Source organism: Microcaecilia unicolor, chromosome 3 (genome assembly GCF_901765095.1).
Source record: "Microcaecilia unicolor chromosome 3, aMicUni1.1, whole genome shotgun sequence".
Taxonomy (NCBI): domain Eukaryota; kingdom Metazoa; phylum Chordata; class Amphibia; order Gymnophiona; family Siphonopidae; genus Microcaecilia; species Microcaecilia unicolor.
Genome location: NC_044033.1, coordinates 991,597 through 1,013,554, shown reverse-complemented (window position 1 = coordinate 1,013,554; position 21,958 = coordinate 991,597). Strand labels below are relative to the sequence as shown.

Here is a 21,958-nt window from a genome sequence, read left to right as displayed (position 1 = left end):
ACTACTTAAGACTGCCACTAGGGACAGTCTCAGTGCCTGTAAAATTAAACTATAAACCGCTTAGGTCTAAGCAGTATATAAATACTTAAATGAATAAATTAAATAATATTTTCAAAGTATGCACACACTTTCCTAGCAGAATTCTACAAAGGTCCATATAAATGCTGTGCCTGTGTGGTAGGTTCCAAAGTGAAAGTCTCATGTATTTTTCCCTTTGAAAATAAGCACAAAGATTAGAGAAGTGCACTGTTCCTTCTAAGCTGAGCAGTGCCAGTGGGGGGCGGTGGAGGGCGATGCATAAATATTGTGTTTTCAATCACTACAGACCAGCAGGTTCCTGGAGTCCTGCAGAACTTGCCTGTCCCTCACTACTGAAAATGTGATAGTGAAACAGCGCTCCCCCCCCCCCCCCCACACTGGCCGGACTGTAGATGGAGAACTCCCGTTCAGCTTAGAGGGAACAGTGGTGGTAGGTAAATGTTGTGTTTGTCCCAGTGAGGGTCATAACAAGAGGAGTTACATCAATGATAAAAATTATTCGGTAGGGTAATTAAGTAATGAATATCTGTCTATCAACCAGTACCATTGGAACAATGACCTTTTACCTTGCCCAGGCTAGAAAACTGGAAAAATGACCTACCAATGGATGTCCTACTAACAGACAAAAAGTGATATCTGATGAAAAGATAATAATGCATGACATGACAAATTGGGCTCTTCTATACTCACTGGCTCTGTCAAGCTGCTATCCTTCTCTAGGAATTGGACCACACAGTAGGCAAGCTAGTAAGAGAAAATAAAACCAGTAAATTTACATTCAATTATTGACTGAAACCACAGCCAGCATCACAACCAGCCTGTGCCAATTAAAACATTGCTGTACTGGCACAGAGACTCAATGACAGCTCCTCTAATTATTAATGCCTGACAGCCTGATTCCCTGTCACATCTGACAAGAGACTCCCTCCCCAAACATTATCAGTGGCTGACATGCTGCTCCCCTGGCACAGAGACACAATGAGGATCCATCCAATCATAAACTTTCATGCTGATGTCCTGACGCTGAAGAACTTAAGACAAGAGCAGACAAAGTAATGAAACCAGTGAATTATTACATTTTAAATTGAGTGTAAAAAGAGCAGTTTCAAAAGACATGAGGATGACAAATGGGCACTGCATACACAAGTGGGAGAAACACATGGAGCTTCAGCATTACCATGTCCCTCAACTGAGGGGACAAAGAGTCGGCAAAGCTTTAGAGACATTGCTCATTGCATGAGGAAAGTATTTTGCTGCTGGATACTGAAAGGCCTCTCACCTGTGGATGGTATACACTCAGGGATTTCACTTTGTGCAAAGGTAACAAAACTCGAATTAGGAACATCTTGTGCTCTTCCTTCAAGGGCAACGCAAAGCCATTAATTATACTGCAAAAGAAGATAAAAGTAGTTAAGAATGGAAAGGGCCAGAAGACAAGTGTGACAGGAAGAGATATTCAACTTTCAGACCAGCCCCAATCTCTTTATTCAGTTCTGCAGGCCAGGTAGGAGTTAGTAGAACTGTACTGAATAGTATATTTTACTATTCGGCCGAATACGAATACTGATTATGATAATGGGCACTGAGCTTTAGGATAACAAATAATAAAAGAAACAATGTGAAATCAGTGATCAAGTGTTTATTTCAGCAGGATTTAGCACAGTAGAGCCTGGATAGTTCGTATTTGAATTTAAATCGCTATTCAGTCCAATACAAATAATGTATTCGGGGCATTATTTGGGGCCGAATCAAATTGAATACGAATATTTGTTACAGCCCAAGTAGTTTAGTCAGGGCAGTCAGCTCGATTGAGAGTGTAGCACTGTTTGTGTATAGGAACAAATTTGTATATTTTCAAAAATAATCAGGATAAAAATAAATGGATTAATAGGAAGATATATTTTTTCACTCAATTAATAGTTGAGCTCTGGAACTCATTGCCAGAGGATTTGGTTACAGTAGTTAGCGTATCTGGGTTTAAAAAAGGTTTGGACATGGGCTTCCGGTGACGTCACGGACCTGAATGGACGCCTGAGCCCATAGCTCCGCGCTCCCCTGCGATAAAACTGCACTTAGCGCGGACACCCGAAGTTGGATTTACATCAGAATAGCCACTTAGATAAGTACTGACTCCGGACATATTATGAGCAAAGCCACAGCAACTCAGTCGCGCGACGGCGAGAGATGCTCGGCGCGAAAGCAGGCCAAGAGTCGAGTGCGCCACGTGTCCTCGGCCCCGGGGCCTTCATCGGGATCAGAATCTGCTTCCTCGCAAGCCGAACCGCGGAGACCCACCCCTAAAACAGGCTTTACCAAAGAGATGGCTAAATACTTGGAGGAGATCCGAGCGGAGATCAAGGCATCTAAGGTAGAAATTCTCGAACATGTTGACGCCATTAGCCTTGATCTCCGCAAGCTGGGGGGCAGGGTAGAGGCCTTGGAGGAGCGTGCAGATGAGCAGGTCGAGAGAGCAGAGGCCATGGATGCTCGTTTTCTGCAACTGGCAGAGCAGTCGGAGGAGTTAACATACAAAATAGACGATCTCGAGAACCGAGGTAGGAGACAAAACCTCCGGTTCCGAGGTGTTCCTGAAACGGGCAATATGGAAGACATACCCACGATAGCACGCTTGCTGTGTGAGAAGATTTTGGGGGAACAACTTGACCCAGAGGAGGTTTTGTTTGAGCGTGCACATAGATCGCTTGGGAAGCCAGCAGACAACAAACCCAGAGATATAATCGTGAAGTTCACATCATATGCGCTCAAAGAGAAAGTATGGTTAAAAGCGCGCCAAAATCCGCCATTGGAGTACAATGAGGCGAAGGTGTTTGTTTACCAAGATCTGTCACTGTTCACCCTAGCGCAGCGGCGAGATATGCGACCAGTGTTGGCAATCCTGCAAAAAGAAAAGATTTCATACAGATGGGTATTTCCTTTTGCTTTGAGTTTTATGTTCAGTGGAAAACAGCGTCGATTCCGAAAACTCGCAGAGGCGTGGAAGTTCCTGCATGAGGTGGGACTGACTCAAGCATCGGTGCCTCCGGGAGACCTGGCTCCTTCAACCAAAGCTAAGTTGCAGAAGTGGAATAGAGCACCTCAGAAGTCCCAGAATCGGGGAGCCAAGACATGACTTTATGGTTTTCATTTGTTCTAATATTGTTTCTTCATCTTGGCTGCAGACGCCAGTTAAAGTGGTGAGATGTTAGTGCTGATTCAGGGGCCTATAGTGTTTAAAAAGTTACTTGATGTTGTGCTATTATGAAAGTGGCAAGGGCTCTAGAGGGTGGGTAGCGCAAAAGAGTTAGGGGGATTACAGATTCTGTATTACAGAAGCGGGCAGGGGGGAAGTACTCGGGGCAAGTGGGACAGGTATGGCTGTTTGGTTCATGTGGGGTATACTGGGAGGCCCTTGTTCCCAACTAGGGCTTATAGCTCTGTTTGGTGGGGGTGTTATCCTGAAGAGGTCAGGAAGGAAGGGAAAGGTGGGAGGGGGGGGGGGGGAACTACGACCATCATGGGGGACAGCAGTTTGTTATTTAAAGGAAGTAATACTGGCAGGTGGGCGGTGGGTTGTACGTGAGGGAAGAGAAAGATGTATGATGTTCAATATCATTATGTGCTGTAATTATCCTCAAAAATGAGTGCTGATTTGAAAGTATTGTCTTACAATGTAAAAGGATTGAATATGCCTCAAAAGAGACAAAAGTTTTTTAAGGAGCTGCAGCAGCTTAAGCCACACATAGTCCTTCTGCAGGAGACACACTTGCGCCGCCAGCATGAGAGGTTTCTCTCCTGCACGGGCTACCCGGGGGCATACTTTGCGTCCACAGAAGCGTCCAAAAAAAGGGGGGTGGCGATCCTGCTGCACACCTCGATGGCAGCACAGGTAATACACATTAAGAGGGACCCAGGAGGGCGTTTTTTGTTTCTTCACTTACAAATTGATCAGGCTGACCTAACGATTGCATCCATATATGCCCCAAATAGTGGTCAGAGGGAATTTTTTGAGAGGGTACGGAATTCTTTGGTAACATTTGCTAAAGGCTCAATAATAGTGGGTGGTGATTTTAACGCAGTAATGAATCCTGGGTTGGACCGTACGGGAGTCGCCAAGACGGAGGGGAAACGAGAGACTGCGGCATTGGAGTTCATGGCTTATTCTTTAGGAGTGCTGGATCTCTGGAGGCTGACCCATAAGGCTGAGAGGGACTATACTTTCTATTCACCAGTGCACAATTCATACTCACGCATAGATTACATCTTCGTAGACACCAACTTAGTGGAAAAGGGGCCAGAGGCAGGAATAGGCAATATAACAATCTCAGATCATGCTCCAGTCTGGGTTTCCCTGCCAAATGTAAGGGCTGAAATTAAAAACAGGAGGTGGACACTAAACGTTAGTTTGCTGCAAGAGGAAGAGGTGGTGGAGGGCTATAGAAGCATGCTAAAAGAATACCTGGATCTTAACATAGAATCTGGGCCTTCACTTCAGGTAGTGTGGGATGCCATGAAGGCAGTGTCCAGAGGCTACTTCCTGAAATTGGCCAGTAGACGCTCCAAGGCCCGGAAGGCTCAAATAGCGGCTTGTTTAGAGAAGATACATAGTTTGGAAGCCCAGCATAAGGCAAATCGGTCATCCCAAGTCTGGCAAGAGTTGAGTAAAGAACGACTGTTGTTGGACTCTATTTATTCTGAACACCTCAGTATGATACAGGCGAAGCACAGGGCGGGGTTCTATGAGTTCGCAAACAAAGCTGGCCGTCTCCTGGCTATACGGATGCGTAGGCAAAGGGTTGACCGAACGGTTAGGCAGGTGCGAGATGCTAGAGGCAACATGTTGCGAACTTCTTCGCGGGTGCGTGAGCGATTCGGGGACTTTTATCGAACACTCTATACACAGGAGATTAATCCTTCAGTAGAGGTTATAGAGAACTACTTGAGGGAGAGTGAGCTTTCCACACTGACTAATCAACAACAAGCAGTGCTAGACAAACCAGTTACTCCCTTGGAAATCCAGGAGGCCATCCATAGTCTGCCTTCATATAAATCCCCAGGGCTAGATGGGTTCCCTAACGAGTTCTACAAGAGGTTTGCAGCTGAGTTGGCGCCACTTCTTGCAGACATGTTTAATCAGGTAGGAATGGGGAAGACCCTGCCCCCAACCATGATGGAGGCCTGGATAGCAGTATTACCCAAACCGGGCAAGGACCACGAGGACTGTGGCTCCTATAGGCCCATCTCAGTTTTAAATGCCGATGTTAAAATTCTGGCAAAAGTATTGGCGAATAGGTTAGCACCTTTGCTCCCGGTTCTCATACATCCAGACCAGGTGGGCTTTGTATCCCATCGGAAGGCTATGGATAATATCAGGCGAACGTTGGACCTTATGTACCTTGCTAAAAGAAATCAGAAGCCTCTGTGTCTTCTCAGCCTGGATGCCGAAAAGGCTTTCGATCGGGTTCACTGGACCTTCATGTACAAAGTATTGGAGACTCTGGGTTTTGGGGTGCAGTTTAGAGCTTGGATACAGGCTTTCTATACGTCCCCTAGTGCATGCGTGAGAGTTAACGGAGGTAATTCGGAGTTGTTCCAGCTCTTTAGAGGCACACGGCAGGGCTGTCCTTTGTCCCCCCTTCTATTCGCCATGGTCATGGAGCCATTTGCCTCACGCCTGAGGCTCGACCCGGAAATCTCGGGAGCTAGAGTGGTGGAAAGGACACATAAATTAGCTTTATTCGCGGATGATGTCCTGCTGTATGTAACACGTCCACAAGTCACGTTTCCAAAACTCAATCAGCTTATCGAAGAGTACTCGGCAGTATCGGGGTTCAGGGTGAACATGGCCAAGTCAGAAGCAATGAACGTGACGCTGAGTGGGGAGGAGGTGGAGTCCCTGAAGGCGACTTTTCCCTTCAAATGGGCTAAAAAGCAAATCAGATATCTAGGGGTTAATCTGACCCCTGACCTCTCGGAGCTTTTCTCGGCCAATTATAAAGGGTTGGTAAGGAACATAGCGGCAGATATGGAGCGGTGGGGGGACTTGGAGGCTTCATGGTTTGGACGGATAGCCATTGTAAAAATGAATGTTCTCCCTCGTCTCCTGTACTTGTTCCAAGTGCTGCCTGTGTTGATGCCCAGGCGATTCCTTAAGATGTTGCAGGATCGTATAGTGCGCTTCGTCTGGGCAGGAAAGCGACCTAGGCTGTCGCGCGCCCTCCTTTATCAAGAAAGGAAGAGGGGAGGGATGGGCGTTCCAAACCTCACATGGTATTACCGGGCGGCACAGGGCAAGGCGGCAGTCGACTGGTATCAGGCATATCCAGATAGACAGTGGGTACAGCTGGAGCAGTACTCAGTCGGTGTCAAGCCATTGGAGGCACTCATGTGGTTGCCACGCCCCTTTAGATTGCTGGAAGAGCATGAATGCCCGGCAGTTGGTGTAACCCTTCATTATTGGGATAGTATATTTCCACAGAGTAAGTGTGTCTTGTCACGTCTGTCCCCAATAGCATATAACCCTTTGTTCCTGCCTGGCAATGAGAAAGGGACCTTCACTAGATGGTACGGGCTGGGGGTGAAAACGTGGGGGCAACTGTATGAAGCTGATTCCCTAATTTCTTTCTCAGCATTACAGGGTATGTACCCCGTGGAGGAGAGGGATGAGTTTGCTTATCGTCAGCTGGTGCACTTCCTCCAGACTGACAAGCGGGAAAAAACACCACTAGAGGAAATTTGTGAAAAATTCCATATGTCACGGGGATTGATTGGGAGCCTGTATGGTTGCATATGTAGGCGGGCACCCTGTTACAGCAAACATAGGAAAAGCTGGGAAGGAGAGCTTGGTGTGGCCCTGGGGGAGGCCCGGTGGGAGAGAATAGAACGGGCAGTGGCGAAAGTGTCAATCCATGTACCGCTTAAGGAAAATGCGGTGAAGGTGCTGTACCGATGGTACCTTACTCCGGATCGGCTTCAGCGCATATACCCGGATTTGACGGGGCTGTGCTGGAGGAGGTGTGGTCAAAAAGGCACAATGGGACATGTGTGGTGGAGCTGTATCAGAGTGAAAGCCTTTTGGAAAGCTGTTCACAGTAGGCTGCAGTATTGGGTGGGCTGTTCAATTGCCTGGGCCCCAGAGGTTTTTCTTTTCTCTATAAAGGTGGCAGGTCTAACAACACATCAACAAGCATTGGTGAGGCAGGCGGTGGGGGCTGCCCGGGTAGTAATAGCTTCGCACTGGAAACAAGTGGGGGTCCCACCAATTGCGAAGTGGTATAATAAATTGCGATATGTGTGTGAAATGGAGAGACTTGTAGCAGAGCGGAAACATCAAAAGAGCAAATGGTATTTGACCTGGAAATTCTTTCTCAATGATGCGAACACAACTTAGAGTTATGCTGGTGCAAATGTAAGGTTGCATAAGTTTAATGTAATCCCCACAAGGTGGTGAGGGGGGGGGAGGGGAAGGGACGGGGGGGGGGGGGGGGAGGGGGGGGAGGGGGGGAAAAAATTAAAAAAAAAAAAAAAAAGTCAACAGAGGGTTTTTTCTTTTTGAATGTTGTTATAATATAGAAAGCATCTTGTTGGAATGTTTGTCACATGGACATATTTGTACAACTGTACTGATGGATTTTGTTTTGCACAAAATGTAATGCATAAATGTTCAATAAAGACTTTATAAACGAAAAAAGAAAAAAAAGGTTTGGACATGTTCCTGGAGGAAAAGTCCACTGCTTGCCCTGGGATCAGCAGCAATGGAATATTGTTACTATTTGGGATTCTGCCAGGTATTTGTGACCTGGATTAGCCACTGTTGGAAACAGGATACTGAGCTACATGGACCGTTGGTCTGACCCACTATGGCTGTTCTTATGCTAAGAGAGCGAGAGAGAGGGAGAGGGAGAGAGAGAGAGAGGGAGGGAGGAGAGAGGGAAAGGTATAATGCAGAATGGAGAGGCAGAGTGATGGGGAGGCATGAAGTGGAAGAGGTAGCGTGAGGAGGAAGGAGATGGGGAGGGACAACGTGGGAGATGTAGCATGAAGGTGGGAGAGGTAGTGTGATGGGTAGGGAAAGTGAAGATACTTACCGCAGCAGGTATTCTCCGAGGACAACAGGCCTTTTATTCTCACGTGGGTAATACAGCAATAAGAATATAACAAGTTTTACAGAGCTTTGTGGAGCACGAGACACGCTCCACCACAGTTAAATACTACAGCAAAAAAAAGAAATAGGAGACAACTCCTAGGGGATGTGGGAAGGCTTGTGAGATTATAAGGCCCGTAGTCCTCGGAAAATACTTGCTACAGGTAAGTATCTTTGCTTTCTCTGAAAACAAGCAGGCCATTAATTCTCACAGGTGGGGTATCCCTAGCATCCAGGCTCACCGAAAACAACAAACATTGGTCAATTGGGCCTTGCAACGGGGAGGACATAACTCAGATTAACCTGAAACTATATACAAACTGAATGAGAGAGCAGAATGGAACAGAATAAAATGGGCCTAGTGGGGTGGAGTTGGATTCTAGACCCCAAACAGATTCTGCAACACTGTTTGCCCAAACTGACTGAGGCATCGGCAGTAATGAGATGTGAATGTGTGGGCTGAAGACCAGGTCACAGCCTAGCAAATTTCTTCAATGGAGGCTAACTGCAAGTGGGCTACTGACGCAGCCATGTCTCTGAGATTGTGAGCCTTGACATGACGACCCTCCAGAGTCAGCCCAGCATAGGCATAAGTGAAGGAAATGAAATCTGCCAGCCAATTAGAGATTGTGCATTTCACAATGGCGACCCTCATCCTGTTGGGATCAAAAGAAACAAAAAGTTGGACGGACTGTCTGTGGGGCCTAGTCCACTCCATGTAGTAGGCCAGTGCTTGCTTGGAGTTCAAGGTGTTCTCACCAGGATGGGCATGAGGTGGGGGGAAGAACGTTGGCAAGACAATCGACTGGTTCAGATGGAACTCCAACACGACCTTAGGCAAGAACTTAGGGTGCGTGCAGAGGACTACTCTATTGCAATGAAACTTAGTATAAGGTGCATCCACTACTAGAGCCTGAAGCTCACTGACTCTGCGAGCTGAAGTAACAGCCACCAAGAAAATAACCTTCCAGGTCAAGTACTTCGGATGGCAAGAAGTCAAGAGCTCAAAAAGAGCTTTCATCAGCTAAGTGAGAATGACATTGAGGTCCCATGACACAGGCGGAGGTTTGACAGGAGGCACTGACAAAAGCAAATCTAGCATGAAGCGAACAACTAGAGTCTGTTCAGAAATAATCTTACCCTCCACACTGCGATGATAAGCACTAATTGAAAGACTCCAGAGGAAATTGGAGAATCATAGTATAGAAGGTAGTATCCTATTGTGGATTAAAAACTGGTTAAAAGATAGAAAACAGAAAGTAGGGTTAAATAGTCAGTATTCTCAATGGAGAATGGTAATTAGTGGGATTTCCTCGGGGGTCTGTGCTGGGACCACTGCTTTTTAACATATTTATAAATAACCTAGAGATGGGATTATCTAGTGAGGTAATTAAATTTGCTGATGACACAAAGTTATTGAAAGTCGTTAAATCGTGGGAGGATTGTGAACAAATACAAGAGGACCTTATGTTACTGGGAGACTGGGCGTCTAAATGGCAGATGACTTTTAATGTGAGCAAGTACAAAGTGATGCATGTGGGAAAGAGGAACCCGAATTATAGCTACGTCATGCAAGGTTCCACATTAGGAGTCACGGACCAAGAAAGGGATCTAGGTGTCGTTGTTGATGATACGTTGAAACCTTCTGCTCAGTGTGCTGCTGCGGCTAAGAAAGCAAATAGAATGTTAGGTATTATTAGGAAAGGAATGGAAAACAAAAATGAGGATGTTATAATGCCTTTGAATTGGTCCATGGTGCGACCGCACCTCGAATATTGTGTTCAATTCTGGTCACCGCATCTCAAAAAAGATATAGTGGGATTAGAAAAAGTAGAGAGAAGAGCGACGAAAATGATAAAGGCGAAAATGATGGGACGTCTTCCCTATGAGGAAAGGCTAAAGTGGCTAGGATTCTTCAGCTTGGAGAAAAGATGGCTGAGGGGAGATATGATAGAGCTCTATAAAATAATGAGTGGAGTGGAACGGGTAGACATGAATCGTTTGTTTACTCTTTCCAAACACACGAGGACTAGGGGGAACGCAATGAAGCTACAAAGAAGTAAATTTAAAACGAAACCTAGAAAATATTTCTTCACTCAACGTGCAATTAAACTCTGGAATTCGTTGCCAGAGTACGTAAAAGCAGTTAGCTTAGCGGGGTTTAAAAAAAGGTTTGAGGGGGGGGGGGGGCAGACTCAAGAATGTCAGGAAGTATTTTTTCACGGAGAGGGTGGTGGATACTTGGAATGCCCTCCCACAGGAGGTAGTGGAGATGAAAACAGTAACAGAATTCAAACATGCGTGGGATAAACATAAAGGAATCCTGTGCAGAAGGAATGGATCCTCAGGAGCTTAGCCTAGAATGGGTGGCAGAGCTGGTGGTTGGGAGGCGGGGCTAGTGCTGGGCAGACTTATATGGTCTGTGCCGAGGCTGGTGGTTGGGCGGCGGGGATAGTGCTGGGCAGACTTATACGGTCTGTGCCAGAACCGGTGGTGGGAGGCAGGGATAGTGCTGGGCAGACTTATACGGTCTGTGCCAGAGCTGGTGGTGGGAGGCGGGACTGGTAGTTGGGAGACGGGGATAGTGCTGGGCAGACTTATAGGGTCTGTGCCAGAGCTGGTGGTGGGAGGCGGGACTGGTAGTTGGGAGGCAAGGGTAGTGCTGGGCAGACTTATATGGTCTGTGCCAGAGCTGGTGGTTGGGAGGCGGGGATAGGGCTGGCCAGACTTATACGGTCTGTGCACTGAAGAGGACAGTACAAATAAAAAAGTAGCACATATGAATTTATCTTCTTGGGCAGACTGGATGGACTGTGCAGGTCTTTTTCTGCCGTCATCTACTATGTTTACTATGTTTGGATAGCTTTCTAAAGAAATAGTCCATAGACCATTATTAAAATGGATTTGGGGAAAGGGGGGGCAAAAACTTTGATGATAGAAGTTCAGATGTATTAGTACTGGTTTGAATTGCTTATTATCAGATTTTTTTTTTGATTGGTATGGAAATGTTTAACAAGTGTATTCATCAATAAAAATTATTAAATTTTAAAAATGGATTTGGGGAAAATCCACTGCTTATTTCTGGGATAAGCAGCATAAAATGTATTGTAGTTTTTCAGGATCTTACCAGGTATTTGTGACCTGGATTGGCCACTGTTGGAAATAGGATGCTGGTCTTGAAGGACCTTCGGTCTGTCCCAGTATGGCAATACTTATGTATTTATGTAAGATTTGATAGAGATCTATAAAATAATGAGCAGACTGGAATGGGTGGATGTGAATCGCTTGTTTACTCTTTCACAAAAATACTAGGCCTAGGGGGAACACAACGAAGCTACAAAGTAGTAAATTTAAAACGAATCTGAGAAAAATTTCTTCACTCAACGTGTAATTAAATTCTGGAATTCGTTACCAGAGAATGTGGTAAAAGCAGTTAGCTTAGTGGGGTTTTAAAAAGGTTTGGATAACTTCCTAAAAGAAAAGTTCATAGATCATTATTAAAATGGACTTGGGGAAAATCCACTGCTTATTTCTAGGAAAAGCAGCACAAAATCTATTTTACTGTTTTGGGATCTCGCAAGGTACTTGTGACCTGGATTGGCTACTGTTGGAAACAGGATACTGGGGTTGATGGACCTTTGGTCTGTCCCAGTATGGCAACACTTACAGTGGGGGAAATAAGTATTTGATCCCTTGCTGATTTTGTAAGTTTGCCCACTGACAAAGACATGAGCAGCCCATAATTGAAGGGTAGGTTATTGGTAACAGTGAGAGATAGCACATCACAAATTAAATCCGGAAAATCACATTGTGGAAAGTATATGAATTTATTTGCATTCTGCAGAGGGAAATAAGTATTTAATCCCTCTGGCAAACAAGACCTAATACTTGGTGGCAAAACCCTTGTTGGCAAGCACAGCGGTCAGACGTCTTCTGTAGTTGATGATGAGGTTTGCACACATGTCAGGAGGAATTTTGGTCCACTCCTCTTTGCAGATCATCTCTAAATCATTAAGAGTTCTGGGCTGTCGCTTGGCAACTCGCAGCTTCAGCTCCCTCCATAAGTTTTCAATGGGATTAAGGTCTGGTGACTGGCTAGGCCACTCCATGACCCTAATGTGCTTCTTCCTGAGCCACTCCTTTGTTGCCTTGGCTGTATGTTTTGGGTCATTGTCGTGCTGGAAGACCCAGCCACGACCCATTTTTAAGGCCCTGGCGGAGGGAAGGAGGTTGTCACTCAGAATTGTACGGTACATGGCCCCATCCATTCTCCCATTGATGCGGTGAAGTAGTCCTGTGCCCTTAGCAGAGAAACACCCCCAAAACATAACATTTCCACCTTCATGCTTGACAGTGGGGACGGTGTTCTTTGGGTCATAGGCAGCATTTCTCTTCCTCCAAACACGGCGAGTTGAGTTCATGCCAAAGAGCTCAATTTTTGTCTCATCTGACCACAGCACCTTCTCCCAATCACTCTCGGCATCATCCAGGTGTTCACTGGCAAACTTCAGACGGGCCGTCACATGTGCCTTCCGGAGCAGGGGGACCTTACGGGCACTGCAGGATTGCAATCCGTTACGTCGTAATGTGTTACCAATGGTTTTCGTGGTGACAGTGGTCCCAGCTGCCTTGAGATCATTGACAAGTTCCCCCCTTGTAGTTGTAGGCTGATTTCTAACCTTCCTCATGATCAAGGATACCCCACGAGGTGAGATTTTGCGTGGAGCCCCAGATCTTTGTCGATTGACAGTCATTTTGTACTTCTTCCATTTTCTTACTATGGCACCAACAGTTGTCTCCTTCTCGCCCAGCGTCTTACTGATGGTTTTGTAGCCCATTCCAGCCTTGTGCAGGTGTATGATCTTGTCCCTGACATCCTTAGACAGCTCCTTGCTCTTGGCCATTTTGTAGAGGTTAGAGTCTGACTGATTCACTGAGTCTGTGGACAGGTGTCTTTCATACAGGTGACCATTGCCGACAGCTGTCTGTCATGCAGGTAACGAGTTGATTTGGAGCATCTACCTGGTCTGTAGGGGCCAGATCTCTTACTGGTTGGTGGGGGATCAAATACTTATTTCCCTCTGCAGAATGCAAATAAATTCATATACTTTCCACAATGTGATTTTCCGGATTTAATTTGTGATGTGCTATCTCTCACTGTTACCAATAACCTACCCTTCAATTATGGGCTGCTCATGTCTTTGTCAGTGGGCAAACTTACAAAATCAGCAAGGGATCAAATACTTATTTCCCCCACTGTATGTTCTTATGCATGGTATTTCCAGTGTGCATACCATTAAATTTGTCTTAGCCACATCTACCCTACCACACCTGTGGAGCACTCTGACATAATCTCATGTTACTGCATTCTGTACTTCTAATTTTTACACACCTATTGTGCTCAAAGCTTGAAGTACACTCAGTTATTATTGTGAAGCTGAAAGAGTGTGTAACTAAGGTCCTGAGTATACTAAAAGATGTGGTCTGAAATTGGAGCAAAGTGTGAAATGTATATAGAGGAAGAAACTATTCCCAGACTAGGGTACAGATCTCTTATACACGGCCCCTGGTACAACCTTCCAGCAGCTTGCCCATCCGTCAGACAGACACATTCAAGCACTGCTGAGTCTGCTCTTACCTGCCCAGAATTTCCAGAAGTTCTGCAATTCCATTGTGATGCTCCGTTTCATAAATAAACCTGCAGAGGGAAAAATCCAGAAGGCTCTTTGTAAGCAAGGTTTTTGATTGTCTTTCTTGTACTAAGTTTTTACTAAATCATTTTCCTTCATATATTTGTATTGTATCATACCAATTTTTGTACATTTTTTTTATTTCTAAAACTATTACAGTCACATTCAAGACATTATAATTTGAACAAGACATTATAATTTGAATAGATGAAAAATTATAATTAATTGTATCATTGTATCAAATACAGGAAAAGCGAAAAAGGAAGTAATATAATCTAGTACAGTGTAAACCTAATCTTGAATAGGGTGTCTAGGCTGAAACAGGATGTCTAAATCAGGACGGTCCCACTTTCCTGTGTTTTTTTATCGTTTTACAGAAAACTCTGCTGAATGTGAAGCCTTTTGTACAGTACATGTAAGAATAAGTGTGAATGTACATATAAATGCTGATATGTCCAGTAAGAACCACCATTCAAACAAAGGACCAGAATCACTTGACAGTTTGTCCATGTAACTGGTGACATTTACTAGTGAAATATCAATTATGCAACATACATATGTGAATAAGCGACAGATTTTACAAAACTGAATGCCCAGGATAGCCAAGAAAGAAGTTAAAACTCTTTTTAGTGAGGGGGATTTAATATCCCAGAGAAGTACAATTACCCCCTCAATCAATGCTCACCAGCACTTTTTAGTTACAAGTGGTGTACCACACGAGTCGGTCCTTGGGTCGGCTCTTTTTAACATATTTGCGAGTGATATTACGGAAGGGCTGTCTGGGAAGGTTTGTCTCTTTGTGGATGATACCAAACTCTGTGATAGGGTGGACACCCCAGAGGGTGTGGATAACATGAGGAAGGATCTGGCGAAGCTTGAATAGTAGTCCAAAAATTGGCAACTAAGATTTAATGCTAAGAAATGGAGGGTCATGCACTTGGGTCACAAAAACCTAAGTGTATAGTACAGTATAGGGGGTGAAGAGATTCTGCGTATGAAAGAAGAGCAGGACTTGAGGGTGATTGTGTCTGATGACCTTAAGGTGACCAAACAGGTAGAAAAGGCGACACTCAAAGCCAGAAGGATGCTCGGGTGCATAAGGAGAGGGATGACCAGCAGGGGAAAAAAAAAAAAAAAAAGAGGCGATAATTCCCTTGTACAAGTCTTTGGTGAGGCACCATTTAGAATATTGTGTGTAATTCTGGAGACCGCACTTACAGAAAGATATAAATAGGATGGAGTCAGTCCAGAGGGCGGCTACAAAACTGGTTAGTGGTCTCGGTCATAAACCTCAACATGTATACCCTAGAAGAGAGGCAGGAGAGAGGGGATATGAGAGAGATGTTTAAATACCTCAGTGGTGAGATCACGTGATACCGTGCTAGGAGAGCGGGCACAGATGGGGGAGCTCCTGGGCCCGGACCGAAGAACGCACCCTCCACAAGCAGCATTTTGATACCTGAGCCAGTATTTTAGAAGTATAGACCTGGTGAAGCAGCGGGCAGTGAAAAACACCTTACTCTGAGCCGTAGCCATGGCCACAAAGTCACAAAGGCGAAAGAAAGAAAAAGTGCAGCACGGCGATTCCAAGATGGCGGCGGGAGAAGACCTCTGCAGTTCGTATGTAAGCTCCGCATGGGTGGCTGACGTTGTCTCGGAGGTGAAAAATGCTATCGTGGAGTCCTTGGACAAGCGTTTACAAGACGTTGCAGACAAGTTGGATACAGTAGAAGGGAAATTAGAATCCTTAAAAGGTGAATTTTCCACACATTGTCAGCGTGTCTCTGATCTGGAAGACCAAGTGCAGCAGCTCTCTACCTTGAATAGCATGTTGCAAGATAGAATGAAATCACTGGAGGACAAGGTAAATGACATGGAGAACCGTTCCCGGAGGGGGAATTTACGCTTGGTTGGCCTCCCAGAAAGCAATGCAGAAGCGGATTTGAGGAAGTTTTTGGAGTCTTGGCTGGTTTCCACGCTGGGGCTGCGGTCAGAGGCAGGCCCGCTCCGCACAGAGCGGGCGCATCGACTAGGCCCTAAGAGGCAAGAGAAAGCGCGACCACGGGTGGTCATATTTAAGATCTTAAACTTTGCACACAAAACTGAAATTCTGCAGGCCATAAGATCGAAGGGCTCTCTTTCCTACGCCAACAAAATGTATTATGCTTTCAGGACTTTTCAACTTGGGTCTCGGGCCTGAGACGTGCATATGTCCCTATTTGCGCTGAATTACATCGTAGACATTTGCAGTTTGCTTTGTTATACCCAGCCCGACTTAAGATTTTCACAAAGGGAAGGCCTCAGTTCTTTGACACACCCGAGGCAGCCCAGGCATTTTTAAAGGATTTGCCTACATCTATGGATACGGCTTGATGGGGACAACTGCCAGCTGCAAACAGAAGAGTGGAGTCTAAGTGTTTTCCGAATTGGACCTTTGAGTACTCATTGCGCTGGTTTGCATACCCTGTAACTGGAAATGTTAAACAAGATTGTTTCTTGGGATGGTGAAAAATATGTGGTATTCGATGGGTGGATTTCCATATTTTACTTAAACCTACATTATGGATGAGGACAATGTATAACGATGTGGCCATGTATACTGCATAGCCACAGTCACGTAAGGGAGTTGAGTTTTGATTCTTTCCTGTAAGGCTCCGGTGTCCTGAGTGGGTGACTAAGACTGCTGAAGATGAGATATGCTTTGAGGTTGACGGGTGGACATTAAATTGTCAGCTAGATCATTGATGGGAAGCACTGTTGACCTGAGCTGCTGAACGGCGGTGCCAAAGGATGAAGCCTGCTGTGTGTTTGCTAAGTGGACTCACCTGTTATATTTGTTCTCATATCACAGCTTAAGAGCACTGTATGCAGAGGTTGGAGTCCACATCGTATAGACCAGATTTAAAAATGTGGATTACAGAGGATGGGCAGACTGGATGGGTCATATGGCCTTTACCTGTCGTCATATTTCTATGTTTCTGTGTGTGGTTTGTTTGTTTTTTTTCTTTTAATCTGGAAGTTTATGAATCTTGCTCTACCTCGTAGGTTTACATGCCTATTGTATCTATGTTAATGCTGGTTCAGGATGTAATAGTTTCTAAGGAGGGTGGGCTGGGGAATCCGGGGGGAGGGGGGTTTCTCACAGGGGGCTCTGTCCAACAGTCGATTGAACAACATCAGTAAATGGGGTTTGAAAGGGATGCAACAGGGATAGGGAGGGTAGGGCTTGTTGGGGGTTGGGTTGTTTGAGTGGGTTTTTTTCCTCCTTGGGTTTTTTTTTGTGGGTGTGTGTTGGGAGGGTATGCATGAATGTGGGGTGTGTGCTATGTCCACTGAATCTGTTCAAGTAGGTGCTAATCGGGGGGTTACTGGCTGGGACAACCACCTGATGGTAAAGTTTCTAGGATCATTTATGCATGTTTTATTCTCGAATCAGATTACGTAATGCCGGTCAAACTGGTGTCGTGGAATGTGAATGGAGTCTCCTCGCCTATTAAAAGGCAAAAATGTTGCAAACTTTGAATCGTCTAAAGGCTGATATCGTTTTTTTCACAAGAGACCCACCTGTCATCTTTAGAACATTCCAAATTTAAGCGCTGGTGGGTAGGCCATGTGGTAGAAGCCCCAGAAAAGCCATAAAGCTGGCCTACTGGTTCTTTTTCGGAAGGGTTAGGATCTAGTGACACATCAAACATGGAGAGACCCTCACTGTAGATATCTGTTGATGAAGGTTTCTGTTATCAAAAAGCCCCTTTTACTTTGTAATGTATATGGACCCAATGTCTATGACCACAGCTGGGTGAAGTCTACCTTACGAGAGGCAGCTGGAGTTGTGGACATACCCATCATTATGGGGGGTGATTTCAACATGGTTCATGACCCCACTTTGGATAGGTCTAAGGGGCTTGGGGGAGCGGCTGGTTCGGTAACAAAGGGCATTTCATTGTTACGCTCTAGTTTAGACTTATTGGATGTTTGGAGAACACTGCACTCTCTGGTTAGAGACTATACGCATCTCTCGAGGGCACATGGTTCGCAATCCAAAATTGACTATTGGCTTTTGTCCTCAGGGCTGTTCTCCTCTGTAGTCTCAGCTGAAACTGGAGCATATGGTGTCTTGGACCATGCCTACATCTGGTGCTCAGTAGATCTAAAAGGTCCAGATGGCAATCGGCATGTACGGCACTTCCCGCCTAAATTATATTGGGACCCGGCCTTTTGAGACTTTTTGATGCTACTACTATTACTTATTTCTATAGCGCTACTAGACGTATGCAGCGCTGTACACTTGAACATGAAGAGACAGTCCCTGCTCGACAGAGCTTACAATCTAATTAGGACAAACAGGACAATTAGGACAGACAAACAGGACAAAAATGGATGCAAAAATGGATGGATTATCAGCTTCACAATGAAGGCTATAGGGGCCAACCAATTATTTACTGGGAAGTGGCTAAGGCTGTGTTGCGAGGAGAAATAATGCCCTATTCTTCCTTTAAACGCAAGGCAAGAGACAGAGAAATATTGAGATTAGAAAAACAGTTGGTGCAGACGCAGCGTCAGTATGCAGCAACATCATCGGTAGGGTTGAGAAACTCGCTACTTGCACTTCAGTCCTCTCTCCAGGAGCTCCTTCATGAGAGGGTGATGAAGTCAATTCAGTATTACAAATATCAGCTATATCGTCACGGGAATAAGGCTGGGACACTTATGTCCCATTTGATTAAGCAGTTAGGGGGCTCCCGTTCCATAGCTCAGATAGATAGGGGAGACGGTACCAAGGTACAAACGGATCGAGAGATTGCTGAAGTTTTCAAAAGGTATTAACAATTATATGCTCAACCGGGGGATACAGTTTTAGATGGGGAAATATACTTGAACAGTTTGGATTTACCTCAGTATGGGACGGAGGCTTTGGCTCGGGTTCAATGCCCCAATTTGGGAAGATGAGGTTGCCTTGGTGATCCAGCAAAGTGCCTTGACTAAGACCCCGGTTCCTGATGGCTTTAGAGCTGAATTTTATAAACTATTGTCAACATCGATTGTGCCAACTTTGCAATCTTTCTTTTCCCAATTTGTCTGTTCGGGGGAGATCCCACAATCTATACAGTTGGCCCAAATTATTTTATTGCCAAAGCTGGGCCGGGACCCTACGCAACCATCTTCCTATAGACCTATCTCTCTGTTGCATACAGAAACAAAATTTTTTGCAAAAATACTGGCAAATAGGTTGGCCCAGGTGTTGCCGGAGGTGATAACGGCGCCGCAAGTGGGATTTGTTCGTGGAAGGCCTATAATTCAAAATATGCGAAAGGTTCTCCTGTCGATGAAGCATATAGAAAGGACGGATAAACCTTCCCTGTTGGTTAGCTTCGATGCGGAGAAAGCATTTTACCGAGTGGTTTGGGGATTCCTTTTTGCTGTACTGCATCATTATGGTATATCGGGGGGGGGGGGGGGGGGGGTTTGGAGGCGGTTAGTACTCTTTATAAGTCACCTAGGGCAAGGCTACAGGTTAACGCAGGTTAATTTGAGATTTGTCGTGGCACTCGTCAAGCCTGCCTGTTGTCACCCTTGCTCTTTGTATTATCGTTAGATCCACTGAATAGGGAGATCGGTAATAATCAGGATATCAAAGGAGTTCATATAGGTTCTCAGGAGTTTAAACTCTCCACTTTTGCGGATGACTTATTAGTACATATTGTTGAGCCTCGGGCGTCCTTGGCAGCGCTGATGGAGAGCTTTGTTGAATACGGAGATTTCGCGGGCTTTAAGTTGAATTTGGATAAATCCTTGGCGATGCCCACCAAGATTTCGGTCAGGGATAGCTTCCCCTTGCAATGGGAGGTTACCTCCTTTCATTATTTGGGGATCCACTTACTGAAAAATATGGCTTTACTTTATCAGGTCAATCTCTCTGCATTAATGGATTATACGCACACTTCGTTGATTAAATGGGAACATTTCCCTTTGATGATTCATGGTAGAATCCAACATTTTAATATGATACTATTTCCTAAGTGGTTGTATGTCCTTCAGCTACTGCCTATTAAATTACTAAAGAGGGATTTGGCTGCCTTGTAGAAGATGCTGACTCGTTTTTGCTGGGCGGGAAGGAAATCGAAGGTGTCTTTTAAATACCTGACTGGCTCTTGGAGATATGGTGGACAGGGTCTCCCAAATTTACATCTTTATAATTTTGCCTGCCTGCTCCGACATTTGGGAGATTGGATATTAGAATAGTAAAACTATACGCCGCGCAGTTATGAGGCAGCATATTATTTTCCAGGGCATGTTAATTTCCTTCTGCATTGTCCAACAGGCCTTTTACCGCCAGAGGTTCATCGTAGTGTAATACTTCAATCACTGAGACAGGTGTGGCGTTTTTTGAAACCACTTCTGGGGGGTCACCCTGAAGTTTTAGATCAGCTACCAATTGTAGCTAATTTGCATTTTTCCCCAGGGCAGGATAATGGGAGCTTCAAACGTTGGGAGGGGTTGTTTTTTGTTGCAACATGTGCTGGATAGACAAGGTAAGATGCTTTCTTGGAACACTTTGAGGCGTATTTTCAAAGCACTTAGCCTTACAAAGTTCCATAGGTTACTATGGAACTTTGTAAAGCTAAGTGTTTTGAAAATGAGCCCCTTAGTGTACGCGGAAGGTTGCAGAGAACAAGGACTTTTTGGCATATAACCAACGGAGGCACTATGTTCGATCCTTGGATTTGCCCGCTTTGGCTTCTGCTTTAGGTAAGGGTTTACAGACATTTTTTTACAAGTTTCAGGAGGGGGGATTGTTGGTGTCTGCCCTATATAAAGGCGGTGTGGGCTGTTTTGCCTTCTTGGAACTATGGGGACCTTAGTGCTAAATGGTGTCGAGATTTAGGGATACCGGGTGCCTTGGTGGAACCACTGACTCTTTATCAAGTGTATTCCAGAGATCTCAGTAAGTACAGAATTGAGAGAACGTCAGTTTCGTACTTTACATATGGCGTATCTCACACAGGACCAACTTTTTAAGATGGGTGCGTTAGACTCCCCAACGTGCCAGAAGTGTAGTCAGGGTCTGAACTCCTTCTTCCATGCATTTTGGGGTTGTCCACAGATAAGGCGGTTCTGGCACGATATCTCTACCTATCTTGCCGGGTTGCTGGGACGAGCAGTACCCCTCTCCGCAGTAGGATTTTTATTAGATAAATATGAAGTTTTCCATAACCCAAAGCGTTCACAGGCTTTGTTTGTCCATAAAGCAGGAGTCATGGGTAAGAGAATTATTCTAGGGGTGTGGGTAGGGGAGGAGACCCCTTCCTTTTGGGCTTGGAAGAATTGTATGCAAGCACTGATGGTCCTGGAGCGTCAAGATGTCCGGGGCTCCCCCAAATGCTTGAAGGTGTTCCATGAAGTCTGGGATGTGTACATTTGTTCCCTGCCACATAAGGCCAGGAACTTCATTCTTAATTCAATTTGTCTATATTTGCTTTGTTGGGTGGTGCGAGAAGAATCTTTTCAGAATGGGTTGGATGTTTTTGAGGTCTTGGATGCAAGCAGGGAAGTATGGTGGGGTAACGCACTCCCTTTCTCTCTTTTTTTTTTTAAGCTTGATCTGCTTGAGTAAGTGTGCATAGCAGAGGGGATGAGTGGTGGTTTAGGGAGGGTGGGGGGTAGGGGGAAAGAAACTGGTTTAACAGCGCTTGATGACAAGCTTACTACTTGGTTTATACTTAGCCTATGCGGTCTCTCATCCGCGGCATTTTGAATAGGTTGGCTGTTTATTATGTTATGTCGTCAATAAAATTGTTTACAACTAGAAGTTGAGGGGAAAGGAGGGTTAGGGGCGGGGTAAGGGTGGGAAGGAAAAAGTTAATCTGTTGATGTATGATTGCTATTCTGTTTATATTTGAAAGATTTGGTTCTGTAATATGCAATTTATAGAGCTTGTTGGCTATTTACTTTAAATATCATCAATAAAAATTGTTGAAACTTAAATACCTCAGTGGTGTTCATGTACAGGACGTGAGCCTTTTTCAAATGAAGGAAACCTCTGGAATGAGAAGGCATAAGATGAAGTTAAGAGGAAATAGGCTTAGGA

General features: G+C 45.1%; 1 protein-coding gene across 1 annotated transcript in view; it reads right to left on the bottom strand.

Moving 5' to 3' along the window:
* Positions 1-21,958, bottom strand: part of PPP2R5D (protein phosphatase 2 regulatory subunit B'delta) — a 235,173-nt gene that overhangs the window by 81,385 nt on the left and 131,830 nt on the right. Inside the window, 3 exon segments of the mRNA XM_030195682.1 lie at positions 730-783; positions 1,319-1,427; positions 13,818-13,877. Coding sequence (XP_030051542.1) covers positions 730-783; positions 1,319-1,427; positions 13,818-13,877 — 223 coding nt within the window.